Source organism: Salmo trutta, chromosome 15, assembly GCF_901001165.1.
Source record: "Salmo trutta chromosome 15, fSalTru1.1, whole genome shotgun sequence".
Lineage (NCBI taxonomy): Eukaryota > Metazoa > Chordata > Actinopteri > Salmoniformes > Salmonidae > Salmo > Salmo trutta.
The window spans coordinates 61,319,203-61,335,604 of record NC_042971.1 but is presented as its reverse complement, the minus strand read 5'-3'; the positions used below and the strand labels follow the sequence as shown (position 1 = coordinate 61,335,604).

At 42.7% G+C, this 16,402-nt stretch overlaps 1 protein-coding gene across 1 annotated transcript in view; it reads left to right on the top strand.

Annotated features, from left to right (window-relative positions):
* Positions 1 to 16,402, top strand: part of scarb2c (scavenger receptor class B, member 2c) — a 47,524-nt gene that overhangs the window by 12,952 nt on the left and 18,170 nt on the right. The window contains exons 6-9 of the mRNA XM_029692431.1: positions 4,737 to 4,856; positions 7,784 to 7,953; positions 8,231 to 8,349; positions 15,705 to 15,778. Of these exons, the coding sequence (XP_029548291.1) occupies positions 4,737 to 4,856; positions 7,784 to 7,953; positions 8,231 to 8,349; positions 15,705 to 15,778 (483 nt within the window). The remainder of the gene's footprint in view (positions 1 to 4,736; positions 4,857 to 7,783; positions 7,954 to 8,230; positions 8,350 to 15,704; positions 15,779 to 16,402) is intronic.

The following is a 16,402-nucleotide window of genomic DNA, read 5'->3' as shown; positions in this document are numbered from 1 at the left end:
TATAGAACATTCCACCACATAATATGTTATAAACATATAAATACGAAGGTATTATATTGTCAAGGATGACCATAAAAACACAAAACTAATTGAATCTGTAATCTAATTGTTCAGTTTGTGTAACTGCTATACAGTGCATTCGGAAAGTGTACAGACCCCTTGACTACTTCCACATTTTGTTACGTTACAGCCTTATTCTAAAATTGATTAAATATGTTGGGTTTTTTTTCTCAACAATCTACACACAATAACCCATAATGACAGCACAAACTGGTTTTTGGATTTTTTTTAAACAATTGATAAAAATAAAAAAACGGATACCTTATTAAATAGCCAGCTGTTAAATAGCCATCACTAGCACAGAGAGGCTGCTGCCTAAATATACACTACTGGTCAATAGTTTTAGAACACCTACTCATTCAAGAGTTTTTCTTTTTTACTATTTTCTACGTTGTAGAATAATAGTGAAGACATCAAAACTGTGAAATAACACATATGGAATCATGTAGTAACCAAAAAAGTGTTAAACAAATCAAAATATATTTGAGATACTTCAAATAGCTACCCTTTGCCTTGATGACAGCTTTGCACACTCTTGGCAGTCTCTCAACCAGCTTGACCTGGAATGCTTTTTCAACAGTCTTGAGATCTTCCCACATATGCTGTGCACTTGTTGGCTGCTTTTCCTTCACTCTGCGGTCCAACTCATCCCAAACCATCTCAGTTTGGTTGAGGTCGGGGGATTGTGGAGGCCAGGTCATCTGATGCAGCACTCCATCACTCTCCTTCTTGGTCAAATAGCCCTTACACAGCCTGGAGGTGTGTTGGGTCATTGTCCTGTTGAAAAACAAATGATAGTCCCACTAAGCCCTAACCAGATGGGATGGCGTATCACTGCAGAATGCTGTGGTAGTCATGTTGGTTAAGTGTGCCATGAATTGTAAATAAATCACAGACAGCGTCACCAGCAAACCACCCACACACCATAACACCACCACTTCCTTGCTTTACTGGGAAATACACATGCAGAGATCATCCGTTCACCCACACCATGTCTCATAAATCAATGGCGGTTGGGACCAAAAATCTCCAATTTGGACTCCAGAGCAAAGGACAGATTTCCACCGGTCTAATGTCCATTGCTCGTGTTTCTTGGCCCAAGCAAGTCTCTTCTTATTGGTGTCCTTTTAGTAGTGGTTTCTTTGCAGCAATTCGACCATGAAGGCCTGATTCACACAGTCTCTGAACAGTTGATGTTGAGATGTCTGTTACTTGAACTCTGAAGCATTTATTTGGGATGCAATTTCTGAGGCTGGTAACTCTAATGAACTTATCCTCTGCAGCAGCGGTAACTCTGGGTCTTCCATTCCTTTGGGGGTCCTCATGAAAGCCAGTTTCATCATAGTGCTTGGTGGGTTTTGCGACTGCCATTGAAGAAACTTTCAAAGTTCTTTATTTTCCGGATTGCCTGACCTTCATGTCTTAAAGTAATGATGGACTGTCGTTTCTCTTTGCTTATTTGAGCTGTTCTTGACATAATATGGACTTGGTATTTTACCAGATAGCCCTATCTTCTGTATTACCCCCACCCCCCACCTTGTCACAACACAACTGATTGGCTCAAACACATTAAGGAAAGAAATTCCGCAAATTAATTTTTAGAAGGTTCACCTGTTAATTGAAATGCATTCCAGGTGACTACCTCATGAAGCTGGCTGAGAGAATCCCTGTAGCTCAGTTGGTAGAGCATGGTGTTTGCAACGCCAGAGTTGTGGGTTTGATTCCCACAGGGGCCAGCACAGAAAAAACATTTTTTTTAATGAAATGTATGCATTCACTACTGTAAGTCGCTCTGGATAAGAGCGTCTGCTAAATGACAAAAAAAATAAAAAATAATGTGTGCAAAGCTGTCATCAAGACAAAGGGTGGCTATTTGAAGAATCTGAATTATAACTTTTTGATTAAAAATGTATTTTGGTTACTACATGATTCCGGCAGGGTAGCCTAGTGGTTAGAGCGTTGGGCTAGTAACTGAAAGGTTGCCAGTTCAAATCCCAGAGCTGACAAGGTACAAATCTGTCGTTCTGCCCCTGAACAAGGTAGTTAACCCACTGTTCCTAGGCCGTCATTGAAAATCAGAATTTGTTCTTAACTGACTTGCCAAGTAAAATAAAGGTAAAATAAAACATTTCCATATGTGTTATTTCATAGTTTTGATGTCTTCACTATTATTCTACAATGTAGAAAATAGTAAAAATAAAGAAAAACCCTTGAATGAGTAGGTGTTCTAAAACTATTGTCCGGTAGTGTAGACTTGAACTCATTGGCCACTACCTAGGGCGGCAGGTAGCCTAGTGGTTAGAGGGTTGGGCCAGTAATCAGAAAGGTTGCTGGCTCGAATCCCCGAGCTGACAAGGTAAAAATCTGTCGTTCTGCCCCTGAACAAGGCAGTTAACCCACTGTTCCCTGGTAGGCCATCATTGTAAATAAGAATTTGTTCTTAACTGACTTGCCTAGTTAAATATAAAAAATAAAGTTTTTGAATGTCATAAATGGAACACTAATAATGTTTACATATCTTGCATTACTCATCTCATATGTATATACTGTATTCTATTCTAGCCTATGCCGCTCTGACATTGCTCATCCGTATATTTTATATATTCTTATTCCATTTTTTACTTAGATTTGTGTGTATTAGGTATTTCTTGTGAATTTGTTAGATATTTCTGCGCTGTCGGAACTGGAAGCACAAGCATTTCGCTACATCTGCTAAACACGTAAACACGTATGTAACCAATAAAATTTGATTTGGGTGGTCCAGACGGAAGCCACTCCTCAGTAAAAGGCACATGACAGCCCGCTTGGAGTTTGTCAGAAGGCATCTAAAGCACTCCCAGACCATGAGAAACAAGATTCTCTGGTCTGATGAAACCAAGATTGAAGCCTTTGGCCTGAATGCCAAGCGTCACGTCTGGAGGAAACCTGGCATCATCCCTACAGTGAAGAATGGTGTCGGCAGCATCATGCTGTGGGGACGTTATTCAGCGGCAGGGACTGGGAGACTAGTCAGGATCGAGGGAAAGATGAATGGAGCAAAGCAGAGAGGGATCCTTGATGAAAACCTGCTCAGGACCTCAGACTGGGGGTAAGATTCACCTTCCAACAGGACAACGACCCTAAGCACACAGCCAAGACATCGCAGGAGTGGCTTCGGGATAAGTCTCTGAATGTCCTTGAGTTGCCCAGCCAGAGCCCGGACTTGAACCCGATCGAACATCGCTGGAGAGACCTGAAAATAGCTGTGCAGCAACGCTCGCATCCAACCAGACAGAGCTTGAGATGATCTGTAGAGAAGAATGGGAGAAACTCCCCAAATACAGGTGTGCCAAGCTTGCAGTGTCATACCCCAGAATACTCAAGGATGTAATCGCTGTCAAAGGCGCTTCAACAAAGTACTCAGTAAAGGGTCTTAATAGTTAAGTAAATGTGTTATATTTTTTATTTTATTTTGCTTTGTCTTTGTGGGGTATTGTGTGTAGATTGAGTTCGTTTTTTCCCATGTAATCCATTTTGTTACGTAACAACATGTGGAATAAGTCAAGGGATCTGAATTATTTCTGAATACATTGAAGGCTGCTGTCTAGGTTAGTAATGTCTACACACAGGCTGCTATCTAGGTTAGTAATGTCTACACACAGGCTGCTATCTAGGTTAGTAATGTCTACACACAGGCTGCTATCTAGGTTAGTAATGTCTACACACAAGCTGCTGTCTAGGTTAGTAATGTCTACACACAGGCTGCTGTCTAGGTTAGTAATGTCTACACACAGGCTGCTGTCTAGGTTAGTGATGTCTAGGTTAGTGATGTCTAGGTTAGTGATGTCTACACACAGGCTGCTATCTAGGTTAGTAATGTCTAGGTTAGTAATGTCTACACACAGGCTGCTGTCTAGGTTAGTGATGTCTACACACAGGCTACTGTCTAGGTTAGTGATGTCTACACACAGGCTACTGTCTAGGTTAGTGATGTCTACACAGGCTACTGTCTAGGTTAGTGATGTCTACACACAGGCTACTGTCTAGGTTAGTGATGTCTACACACAGGCTGCTGTCTAGGTTAGTGATGTCTACACACAGGCTGCTGTCTAGGTTAGTGATGTCTACACACAGGCTGCTGTCTAGGTTAGTGATGTCTACACACAGGCTACTGTCTAGGTTAGTGATGTCTAGGTTAGCAGCCTGTGTGTAGACATTACTAACCTAGACATCACTAACCTAGACAGTAGCCTGTGTGTAGACATTACTATCTAGGTTAGTGATGTCTACGCACAGGCTGCTCTCTAGGTTAGTAATGTCTACACACAGGCTGCTGTCTAGGTTAGTGATGTCTAGGTTAGTAATGTCTACACACAGGCTACTGTCTAGGTTAGTACTGTCTAGTTTAGTAATGTCTACTGCACCTGTTATCCACAGCTTCTGGGGTTGCAGTAGAGATTGGCTGAGTGCACTGTAATTAACTAATAACTAATTTAGATGGGTGTTTTTTTTTCTTAGCCTCGTTAAACCTGATCTCACAAGCTCACGTTTTGTTTTACTTCAGGTGAAACAAAATGAGTGTTCTGGTCAGTGTGGTTTCGCAAGGCTAAATATAATCTAGACTTCACAGAAGGTGAATACAGTCAGAACTCATTGTGAAATGATATCCGTGATAACAATGTGTGTTCTCTGTGCAGCTCTCTGAATTGGTGGACCACAGATGAGTGTAACATGATCAATGGGACCAATGGGGCCTCCTTTCATCCAATCATCACCAAGAACGAGACCCTCTACATGTTTTCCTCTGATCTCTGCAGGTTGGTTTGGGTCTGATCTCTCATATCTCTGTCATGGGTGTAGTAGGCCTGTTACGGGGTTTGTATTACCGCCACACCTTCGGTCACGTGTCATGGCCGCAGTCAAATTCCACGTGACCGTTTAGTAACTAGGCTTCTCCAAGCTCTGATGCTGCTGATGGTCATTAGTAGCTTACCAAACTAGCTAGCTGCCTGGTAGTCAACACTCTATTGTCCCTCTAATCACTCTGACATCAATGGAAATGTAATTGGAAATCTAATCAAACACGTCATTAGCTCATGTTGCGCAACATTTCTATAGGCTATGCAATTGATTTGAGAATCCAGTTTTGATGGCCTCTATTAGAAAGAAGAGGCTCTTATCAGCTTTCTATAGGCTAGGCCTACTATTTTTATTTCTCAACTTTCCTAATATTTAGCACATTGCTTCTCTTTACAACAGGAGTATAGCCTACCTGGCTGGCATTACGGGCTATTTAAGTACATAGTTGACATGTATTTTTTTGCCCCTGTTTCGAGAAAGGTACATGATAATGGTCCATTCTAAATAAATACAAATGCACACATATATCATTTAGTACATGTAAAGACAAGATGAAATCAAGAATAGTATGGTGGGGGACAATATTAGCCTTTCACTTGTGAATGATATATTATCACTTTTGAACGATGCCCAGCTTGTGTGCAGTAAGGCAAGAAACAGCGCATGCCTGTTCCTCTAACATCTTCAATATGCGCCCCGGAATTCAATAGGGACACGCACAGTTGCTTCTCCGACATGTCTGTATTCACTTGTAGCCTGTGAGAAAGACCTGATCACTTGAAGGGTATTGGCTAATATGAATTTCTGAGAGAGCCATGTGAGGTGAGCGTTCCGCCGGAGCACGCATTCCCGTGTGGCTCAGTTGGTAGAGCATGGCACTTGCAACGCCAGTGTTGTGGGTTCAATTCCCACGGGGGACCAGTACGAAAACATATATGAATATGTATGCACGAACTACTGTAAGTTGCTCTGGATAAGACCGTCTGCTAAATGAGTAAAATGTTCATGTAAGGGAATTATAATTATATTCAGCCTAAGGCCACAACGACCATTGGCCGCCAAAGGAATTAATTGTTTTAGGGGGCATTACAGCCCCACAAAGAGCATGCCGCTGGGAAATTCGAGGCATTATCAAGTGCCTGTCAAATTGTGAATGAGAGACTGAAGTGTGCACAGCCTTTTCATGCAACTTAAAAAAAAATCATCATTAGTCGCATCATACAGCCTTAGAATGTATTATGGGTCTCCCGAATGGCGCAGCGGTCTAAGGCACTGCAACGCAGTGCTAGATGTGTCACTACAGACCTGGGTTCGATCCCGGGCTGTATCGCAACCGGCCGTCATCGGGAGTCCCATAGGGCGGCGCACAATTGGCCCAGCGTCGTCCGGGTTAGGGGAGGGTTTGGCCGGGGGGGCTTTATTGCTCTCTAGCAACTCCTTGTGGCGGACCGGGCGCCTGCAGGCTGACCTCGGTCGTCAGTTGAACGCTGTTTCCTCTGACACATTGGTGTGGCTGGCATCCAGGTAAAGTGGGCAGGTGTTAAGATGCGTGGTTTGGCGGGTCACGTTTGGGAGGACGCATGACTCAGCCTTTGCCTCCTGAGCCCGTTGGGAAGTTGCAGCGATGAGACAAGATTGAAATTGGGGAGAAAAAATATTATCAAAACATAATAGCCCAACGTTTGTATCACGACTAAAGTTGTATAAATAACTCGAAATTAAGCATATAGGGGGACCTATTTCTTTGTTAACCGCTCAATACAGAATAGCCACGCTCCCTCAAATGGTTTGGAGAAAATATCCTTTCTATTTTTTTCAGTTTTGTTTATACTATAAAATAATACCACAGGAATTCTAAGCAAGTCTTGTCTGTTAAATGAACTAGTGTATCCCACATTAAAAAGAAAAGGAGAGCCACACACACTTAAGAGCTCAGATGCAATAATAGCCTTATAACCAAGGTTTCAACAGACAAGCTGTTTTCATCAGGGTATAATATAGCCCACAGCCATGGCATAGCCAGATCAGGGCCTAACATAAGGACAACTCAGAGTATTCTGTTCTTCTGAAATAGACTACATTTTCTTCATATCATGTTCCTTTAGACCTGTCTAAAATAAATCATGGATTTATTGTGATGGTGTAGGCTATATTACATGGATTTATTAGACTTTTTTTTTAAATGTAGATGTTCTAAAGGTCTGCGTCACTGGCATGTAAGCTATTCATGGAAACCAGGAGATGTTAAATGTGTTTGTGTTAAGGGTCAATTACCTTGAAACCGGCAGTTATTTGCTTGACTGGCTGACAATTTCATGACTGCCACAGCCCTAATTGAGTATTCACAAGGATAAAGGCAGAACAGTAGTTTGGAATATACAGGTCAATGGGGCGTGATGAAGTCAAACTGAATGCATGAGGCACCAGGTAGTCTAGTGGTTAGAGCGTTGGACTAGTAACTGAAAGGTTGCAAGATCGAATCCCTGAGCTGACAAGGTACAAATCTGTTGTTCTGCCCCTGAACAAGGCAGTTAACCCACTGTTCCTAGGCCGTCATTGAAAATAAGAATTTGTTCTTAACGGAGTTGCCTAGTTAAATAAAGCTAAAATATTATTTTTTTCAAATGAAGTTCCGGGTTTACACGACAGTCTGTACAGAGCTGTCCCAACAAAGTTACTTCTCTTAATAGTTCAATAGCTTTCATGTTTCAGAATGCTTTTAAAGATGTTTACATTCCAAGATCCACTAAAACTCCTGTAATGAACCCAGAACAAAATCTTGCATGAGTTGGCTAGCTTGCTACTCCATGTGTTTGTAAACATTTATGTATCTCCTCTTTCACAGTAGATTAATCTATGCTCTGTTCATTGTCCTCTTTGTCAGATCTATCTATGCCATCTATGAGGAGGAGAGCAGTGTGATGGGTATCCCAGGCTACAGGTTCTCTCCACCCAGCACGGTGTTTGCCAACACAACAGAGAACGCTGGTTTCTGTTCCCCACCAGGGAACTGTCTGGGCTCTGGTGTGCTCCAAGTCAGTGCCTGCAAACAAGGTAATAATATATAATGTCTTTTATTTCCAATATTTGATATATGCCACTTGGCATTCGATTTTATACAAACATTGAGTGCATAAGGTTTTGTGATCCCTACGGGGGTTGAACCCACAACCTTGTCGGTACTAGTCAATGCCACACTCTTATCAACTGAGCCACTCCTAGTCAGGACTGTAACCATATGGATTCAAAACATCATCTGTCCGAGGTCCGTTATTAACTCAATGAGGTGGAAAAACGTCATCTCAATGTTGTATCATATTTCACTTCCTAGATGCTCCGATCGTCATGTCTTCTCCACACTTCTACCAGGCAGATGAGAAGTTTGTCGAAGACATCTTCGGGATGAAACCAAACAAGAAGCAACACGAAACCATCATAGATATCAACCCGGTATGTAAACTGAACAAAAATATGAATGCAACATGTAACAAGTTCAAAGATTTTACTGAGTTACAGTTCATATAAGGAAATCAATGAATTAGGCCCTAATCTATGGATTTCACATGACAGGGAATACAGATATGCATCTGTTGGTCACAGACACCTTTAGAAAAGGTAGAGGCATGGATCAGAAAACCAGTCAGTATCTGGTGTGACCACCATTTTGCTTCATGCAGCGTGACACATTTCCTTCACATAGTGGATCAGGCTGTTGATTGTGGCCTGTGAAATGTTGTCACACTCCTCTTCAATGGCTTTGTGAAGTCGCTGGATATTGGCGAGAACTGGAACACGCTGTCATACATGTCGATCCAGAGCATCCCAAATATGCTCAATGGATGCCATGTCTGGTGTCTATGCAGGCCATGGAATAACTGGGACTTTTTAAGCTTCCAGGAATTGTGTACAGATCCTTACAACAGGGCTGTGCATTATCAGGCTGAAACATGAGGTGCGGATGAATGGCCCGGCAATGGGCCTCAGGATCTCGTCACGGTATCTCTGCGCTTTGAAATTGCCATTGTGTTCGTTGTCCGTAGCTTATGCCTGCCCCATACCATGACCCCACCGCCACCATGGGGTGCTCTATTCACAATGTTGACATCAGCAAACTGCTCGCCCACACGTCTGTCATCTGCCCGTACAGTAGAAACCTGGGTTCATCTGTGAAGAGCACAGCTCACCAGCGTGCCAGTGGCCAAGGGAATGTGAGCAGGTCAAGACCCTGGTGAGGTAGACAAGCACACAGATGAGCTTCCCTGAGATGTTTTCGGTGCAGAAATTCTTTGCTTGTGCAAATCCAGTTTCAACAGATGTCCGGGTGGCTGTACTCAACCATCCCGTGGGAGAAGAAGCCGGACGTGGAGGACCTGGGCTGACGTGGTTACACGTGAACTGTGTGTGAGGCCAGTTGGATGTTCTGCCAAATTGTCTAAAATAATGTTGGAGGCGGCTTATGGTAGAGCAATTAATGTTCTCTGGCAACATCTCTGGTGGACATTCCTGCAGTCTGCATGCCAATTGCACGCTCCCTCAACACTTGAGACATCTGTGGCATTGTGTTGTGACAAAACTGCACATTTTAGTGGCCTTTTATTGTCCCCAGCGCAAGGTGCACCTGTGCAATGATCATACTGTTTAATCAGCTTCTTCATATGCCACACCTGTCAGGTGGATGGATTATCTTGGCAAAGGACAAATACTCACTAACAGGGATGTAAACAAATTTGTGCACAGAATTTGAGAGAAATAAGCCTTTTGTGTGTATGGAACATTTCTGGGATCTTTTATTTCAGCTCATGAAACATGGGACCAACACTTTACATATCGCGTTTTTTATATTTTTGTTTTGTGTATAACCTTTTACCAAGAGTACCTTACCTCTGGCGTCAGCATGTTTTCAGTTTGACCACTAGAGGGAACACTATTACCACTTTAGTAGAACAGGTCATCATTTTCACAGAGCATTTTATTCTTTGTGATAGGATCTTTTTTTTTTTACTATAGAAGGATAATAATATCACAAATTCACACAAAGCAGGGACACACACATACTATGATGCTCAGGAGACAAATTACAGTAACTACCTAAATCTAGCCAGTAAGAGAAGAGCGGTTTTCCATTGCAAAACGTTTTGCAACGGTGTGCACTAATGAACACGACCCAGTGCTCTTCCTGAGCCAAGGCCAGTCAGAAGCAGTGTGTATAAAGTCCTTCCTGTTGATAAGCTGTTATTTATAGAGCCGTTTGTGGTGCAGTTGGAGTTTCTCAGTACCAGGCGTAGAGACACTAAAGATAAGCCTAGGGCTGTATCCCAAATGGCACCATATTCCCTATATAGTGCACTACTTTAGAACAGGGACCTATAGAACCCTTTTAACCAGAGTCTTATGGAACCCTATTCCCTATATAGTGCACTACTTTAGACCAGAGCCCTATGGAACCCTATTCCCTATATAGTGCACTACTTTTGACCAGAGCCCTATGGAACCCTATTCCCTATGTAGTACACTACTTTAGACCAGAGCCCTATGGAACCCTATTCCCTATATAGTGCACTACTTTAGACCAGAGCCCTATAGAACCCTATTCCCTATATAGTGCACTACTTTAGACCAGAGCCCTATGGAACCCTATTCCCTATATAGTACACTACTTTAGACCAGAGCCCTATGGAACCCTATTCCCTATATAGTGCACTACTTTAGACCAGAGCCCTATGGAACCCTATTCCCTATATAGTGCACTACTTTTGACCAGAGCCCTATGGGCCCTATATAAGGAATGGGGTGCAATTTATTTGAGATGCTGACTAACCTACCTGCAGGGCAGACTACAGTTAGAGCTGGGTGGGTGGTTTCTTGTAATGCTCTGCTTGTGTCAGAAATGACACCCTGTGTGTATATATATATATATATATATATATATATGTATGTATATATATATGTATGTGTGTGTGTGTGTGCTACCTTTAACCAGAGCCCTATGTTTTTGGGAAACAGGCCCATAATGTATAAACACATTTTTGCCTAATTTATCTTGATTTAAAATATATTTTTATTTAACTAGGCAAGCCAGTTAAGAACTTTCTTATTTACAATGACGGCCTACACCTGCCAAACCCGGACGACGTTGGGCCAATTGTACGCCGCCCTATGGGACTCCCAATCACTGGCGGTTGTGATACAGCCTGGAATTGAACCAGGGTCTGTAGTGAAGCTACGCCACTCGAGAGCCTAAGTTGTGATTCTTTGTTTTTAATGTAGGTTTTTATTAGGCTGCTTCTATGGCAACCACTGCAGGAAGAAAGATTTATTTTTCCACGTTGTCGCCTTGGTTACTGTCGCCCTGGTTACTGTCCCAACGCGCTAATTGCTAGGCTACCAGCCACCCACATCATATAAATATAGAAAACAATACATCAATACATTGAATAAGGTACTGGCACTGACCTGTATATACTTGCCTTCTCCTGTTTCTTTAACTCTCATCGTAGTTCTTGTGATGGTTTTAATTCTTCATTTTATTTGTTATTCTATTATTATTATTATTATTATATCATCATCATCATCATCATCACTGTATTGTTGGGAAAGAGCTCAAGGTAATAATTTCACTGTACTGTTTTACACCTGTTGTATCCTGTGTACGTGGCAAATAAACTTTGAAACACACACACACACACACACACACACAAATATTGTACATTTTATAGTGTACATTTGTAATGGAGTAGTGTACATTTGTATAGTACACAATGTGTTGTACTAGAGTGGTCGATGCGGGTTTATACATATAAAGTGACTGGTAGTAGGAATTTATCAATACTTATGGTAATATATACATGTAAACAGGAGTAATAGTGACCAGTAGCAGTTTTTTTCTCCAAATTGTATTTAACCTTTATTTTACTAGGTAAGTCAATTAAGAACAAATTCTTAATTACAATGACGGCCTACCCCGGACAAACCCGGACAACGCTGGGCCAATTGTGGGCCGCCCTATGGGACTCCCAATCACGAGCGGTTGTGATACGGCCTGGTATCGAACCAGGGTCTGTAGTGACCCCTCTAGCACTGAGATGCAGTGCCTTAGACCGCTGCGCCACTCAGGAGCCCAGATGAATAGTAATGGTAATCAATAATCAATGGACAGCAACATGATGGAGTAATATATCTAATCAATGATTGTCTGAGTGTGTAGAGACCTGTGGATGGGCATAAAGTCAGTGTGGATAGTCTGTGGGAGAGCAGTAGTTGTTAGCCATTTTAACGCAGGTAAGCATTTTTCGTCATGAGTCTTGTTCTGCAGAGTGGTCACTAGCTGAAACAACCACATAGGCATAAAATCAGATTCTAACCCTAACCACACTGCTAACCCTAGTACCTAACCCTAACCACACTGCTAACCCTAGTACCTAACCCTAACCACACTGCTAACCCTAGTACCTAACCCTAACCACACTGCTAACCCAAGTACATAACCCTAACCACGCTGCTAACCCTAGTACCTAACCCTATCTTTAAATAACATTTTGCTAGCTTGAGTTACCTGATTTGGAAGAGTTCCGTGTAGTCCTGACTCAATAGTTCATTGCGTTTCCGAGCCTCTGTTCTGGACTTAGGAACAGTGAAGAGACCCCTGGTGGCATGTCTTGTGGAGGGTATGTAGCTGTATGTTAGCTGTTTGAACAGACAGTTATGTGCTTTCAACACGTCAATACCTCTCACAAGTAGTGTTGCAGTCAATCTGTCCTCTACTTTGAGCCAGGAGAGATTAACATAAACTCAGCAAAAAAAGAAACTTCCTCTCACTGTCAACTGTGTTTATTTTCAGCAAACTTAACATGTGTAAATATTTGTATGAACATAACAAGATTCAACAACTGAGACATAAACTGAACAAGTTCCACAGACATGTGACTAATAGAAATTGAAAAATGTGTCCCTGAAGAAAGGGGGGGGTCAAAGTCAAAAGTAACAGTCAGTATCTGGTGTGGCCACCAGCTGCATTAAGTACTGCTGTGCATCTCCTCCTCATGGACTGTACCAGATTTGACAGTTCTAGCTGTGAGATGTTACCCCACTCTTCCACCAAGGCACCTGCAAGTTCCTGGACATTTCTGGGGAGAATGGCCCTAGCCCTCACCCTCCGATCCAACAGGTCCCAGACGTGCTCAATGGGATTGAGATCCGGGCTCTTCGCTGGCCATGGCAGAACACTGACTTTCCTGTCTGGCAGGAAATCACACACAGAACGAGCAGTATGGCTGGTGGCATTGTCATGCTGGAGGGTCATGTCAGGATCAGCCTGCAGGAAGGGTACCACATGAGAAGGAGGATGTCTTCCCTGTAACGCACAGCGTTGAGATTGCCTGCGATGACAGCAAGCTCAGTCCGATGATGCTGTGACACACTGCCCCAGACCATGACGGACCCTCCACCTCCAAATCGATCCCGCTCCAGAGTACAGGCCTCGGTGTAACGCTCATTCCTTCGACGATAAACGCGAATCCGACCATCACCCCTGGAGAGACAAAACCGCGACTCGTCAGTGAAGAGCACTTTTTGCCAGTCCTGTCTGGTCCAGCAATGGTGGGTTTGTGCCCATAGGCGGCGTTGTTGCCGGTGATGTCTGGTGAGGACCTGCCTTACAACAGGCCTACAAGCCCTAAGTCCAGCCTCTCTCAGCCTATTGCGGACAGTCTGAGCACTGATGGAGGGATTGTGCGTTCCTGGTGTAACTCGGGCAGTTGTTGTTGCCATCCTGTACCTGTCCAGCAGGTGTGATGTTCGGGTGTACCGATCTTGTGCAGGTGTTACACGTGGTCTGCCACTGCGAGGATGATCAGCTGTCCGTCCTGTCTCCCTGTAGCGCTGTCTTAGGCGTCTCACATAACGGACATTGCAATTCATTGCCCTGGCCACATCTGCAGTCCTCATGCCTCCTTGCAGGATGCCTAAGGCACGTTCACGCAGATGAGCAGGGACCCTGGGCATCTTTCTTTTCAGAGTCAGTAGAAAGGCCTCTTTTGTGTCCTAAGTTTTCATAACTGTGACCTTAATTGCCTACCGTCTGTAAGCTGTTAGTGTCTTAACGACCGTTCCACAGGTGCATGTTCATGAATTGTTTCTGGTTCCTTGAACAAGCATGGGAAACAGTGTTTAAACCCTTTACAATGAAGATCTGTGAACTTATTTGGATTTTTACGAATTATCTTTGAAAGACAGGGTCCTGAAAAGGGACGTTTCTTTTGCTGCTGAGTTTATATGTAATTGATATTAGCCCTCTGTGCATATTTAAGGGCCAGCCGTACTGCTCTGTTCTGGGCCAACTGGAATTTGTTGTGTATTTCCCTCTTTGCTGCACTTGACCATATAACTGGGCAGTAGTCCAGGTGTGATAAAACTAGTGCCTGTAAGACTTGTTTAGTTGATTGTGATGTCGAGAATGCAGAGCAGCGCTTTATCACGGTCGGAACTATCCCCATTTTAGCAACCGTTGCGTCATGTTTTGACCATGTCAGTTTCCAATCTAGGTTTACCAAGTTTAGTCTCCTCAACATGCTTAACTGACACATTATTCATTACAAGATTTAGATGAGGTTTAGGGTTTAGCGAGTGATTTAAAAAAAAATATATGAAATAAAAATTCTCACAAATATAATGCTTATAGTTTTGAAATACATTACATGACCAAAATTATTTGGACACTAGCTCGTTGAACATCTTCCTAAATCATGGGCATTACTATGGAGTTGGTCCCTCTTTTGCTGCTATAACAGCCTCCATTCTTCTGGGAAGGCTTTCCACTAGATGTTGGTACATTGCTGCGGGGACTTGCTTCCATTTAGCCACGAGCATTAGTGAGGTCGGGCACTGATGTTGGGTGATTAGGCCTGGCTCGCAGTCGGTGTTCCAATTAATCCCAAAGGTGTTTGATGGGGTTGAGGTCAGGACTCTGCAGGCCAGTCGAGTTCTTCCACACCGATCTGGACAAACCATTTCTGCATGGACCTCGCTTTGTGCACTGGGGCATTGCCATGCTAAATCAGGAAAGGGTCTGTTGCCACAAAGTTGGTAGCACGGAATCGTCTTGAATGTAATTTTACTGTTTCTTCTTTTGGTTTATTCACATAATTTCTCAATTTACAGTATGTTTGCCAGTCGTCTGTGCATCCAGACTTATTTGTCATTCCTTTTTCCTCGTCCCTCTCAACCATAAAATGTTTCTAATACTCATAAATCCACAGGGATTTAGCAGTTCTAACAGACAGTTTCTTAACGGGTGCATGCTTATCAATAACTGGAAGAAAAATGTGCCATAAATGTGCCGTATGGTTGCTCCTCACATGAATCACTACAAAAACCTCTGGTATGATCTCTTACACTATATTAGGCCCAGGCTTTGGAACTTTGGTTTTCCTACATATTGCTTCCATGTTATGATCACAGATCTGATGGGTGTGGATACTGCTTTCGAGGAAATTCCTGCAGCATTAGTAAAGATGTGATCAATACATGTGGGTGATTTTCATTCATGTGCTGTTTGTAAATCCCTTGGTAGGTTGACTGATAACCTGAACCAGATTGCAGGCACTGGTTACAGTTTGAAGCTTCTTGAGTGGACAGCTTGACGAAAACCAGTCGATATTTAGGTCACCCAGAAAATATACCTCTGTTGATATGACATATATTATCAATCATTTCACACACATTATTCAGATACTGTTAGCATTCAGTGGTCTATAGAATAGGCAACCTGAGAAGTAGTAATAATTCATAACTCTGATTTGTTTCCACAGCTTACAGGCATCGTACTTCAGGCTGCTAAGAGACTTCAAGTGAATGTGTTAGTTGAGAAGATTCCTGTGTTTAGGTAAGCAAAGACCTTCTCAAACCAAACCATTCCCTAACTGTTATATCTTCACATTTTACTCACACAGTTTTATTTGAACAGGTACAATGTACACCAAAATCATAAGTCTCAGTACACTTGGTAAAATATCTTTGTACCATATTTAGCCAACAGCTAATTTCCCTCTGCAGTCCCCACGCAGGTGAACATATACAGTGCATTCGGAAAGTATTCAGACCCCTTGACTTTTTCCACATTTTGTTACGTTGCAACCTTATTCTAAAATTGATTACATCGTTTTTTTCCCCCCTATTCAATCTACACGCAATACCCTGTGATGACAAAGCGAAAACAGATTTGTAGAAATGTTTGCAAATTTAAAAAACTGACATTTACATAAGTATTCAGACCCTTTACTCAGCACCTTTGGCAGCAATTACAGCCTCGAGTCTTCTGGGGTATGACGCTACAGCTTGCCGCACCTGTATTTGGGGAGTTTTCCCTCCCATTCTTCTCTGCAGATCATCTCAAGCTCTGTCAGGTTGGATGGGGAGTGTTGCTGTACAGCTATTTTCAGGTCTTTTCAGAGATGTTTGATCAGGTTCATGTCCGGGCCCTTGCTGGGCCACTCAAGGACATTCAGAG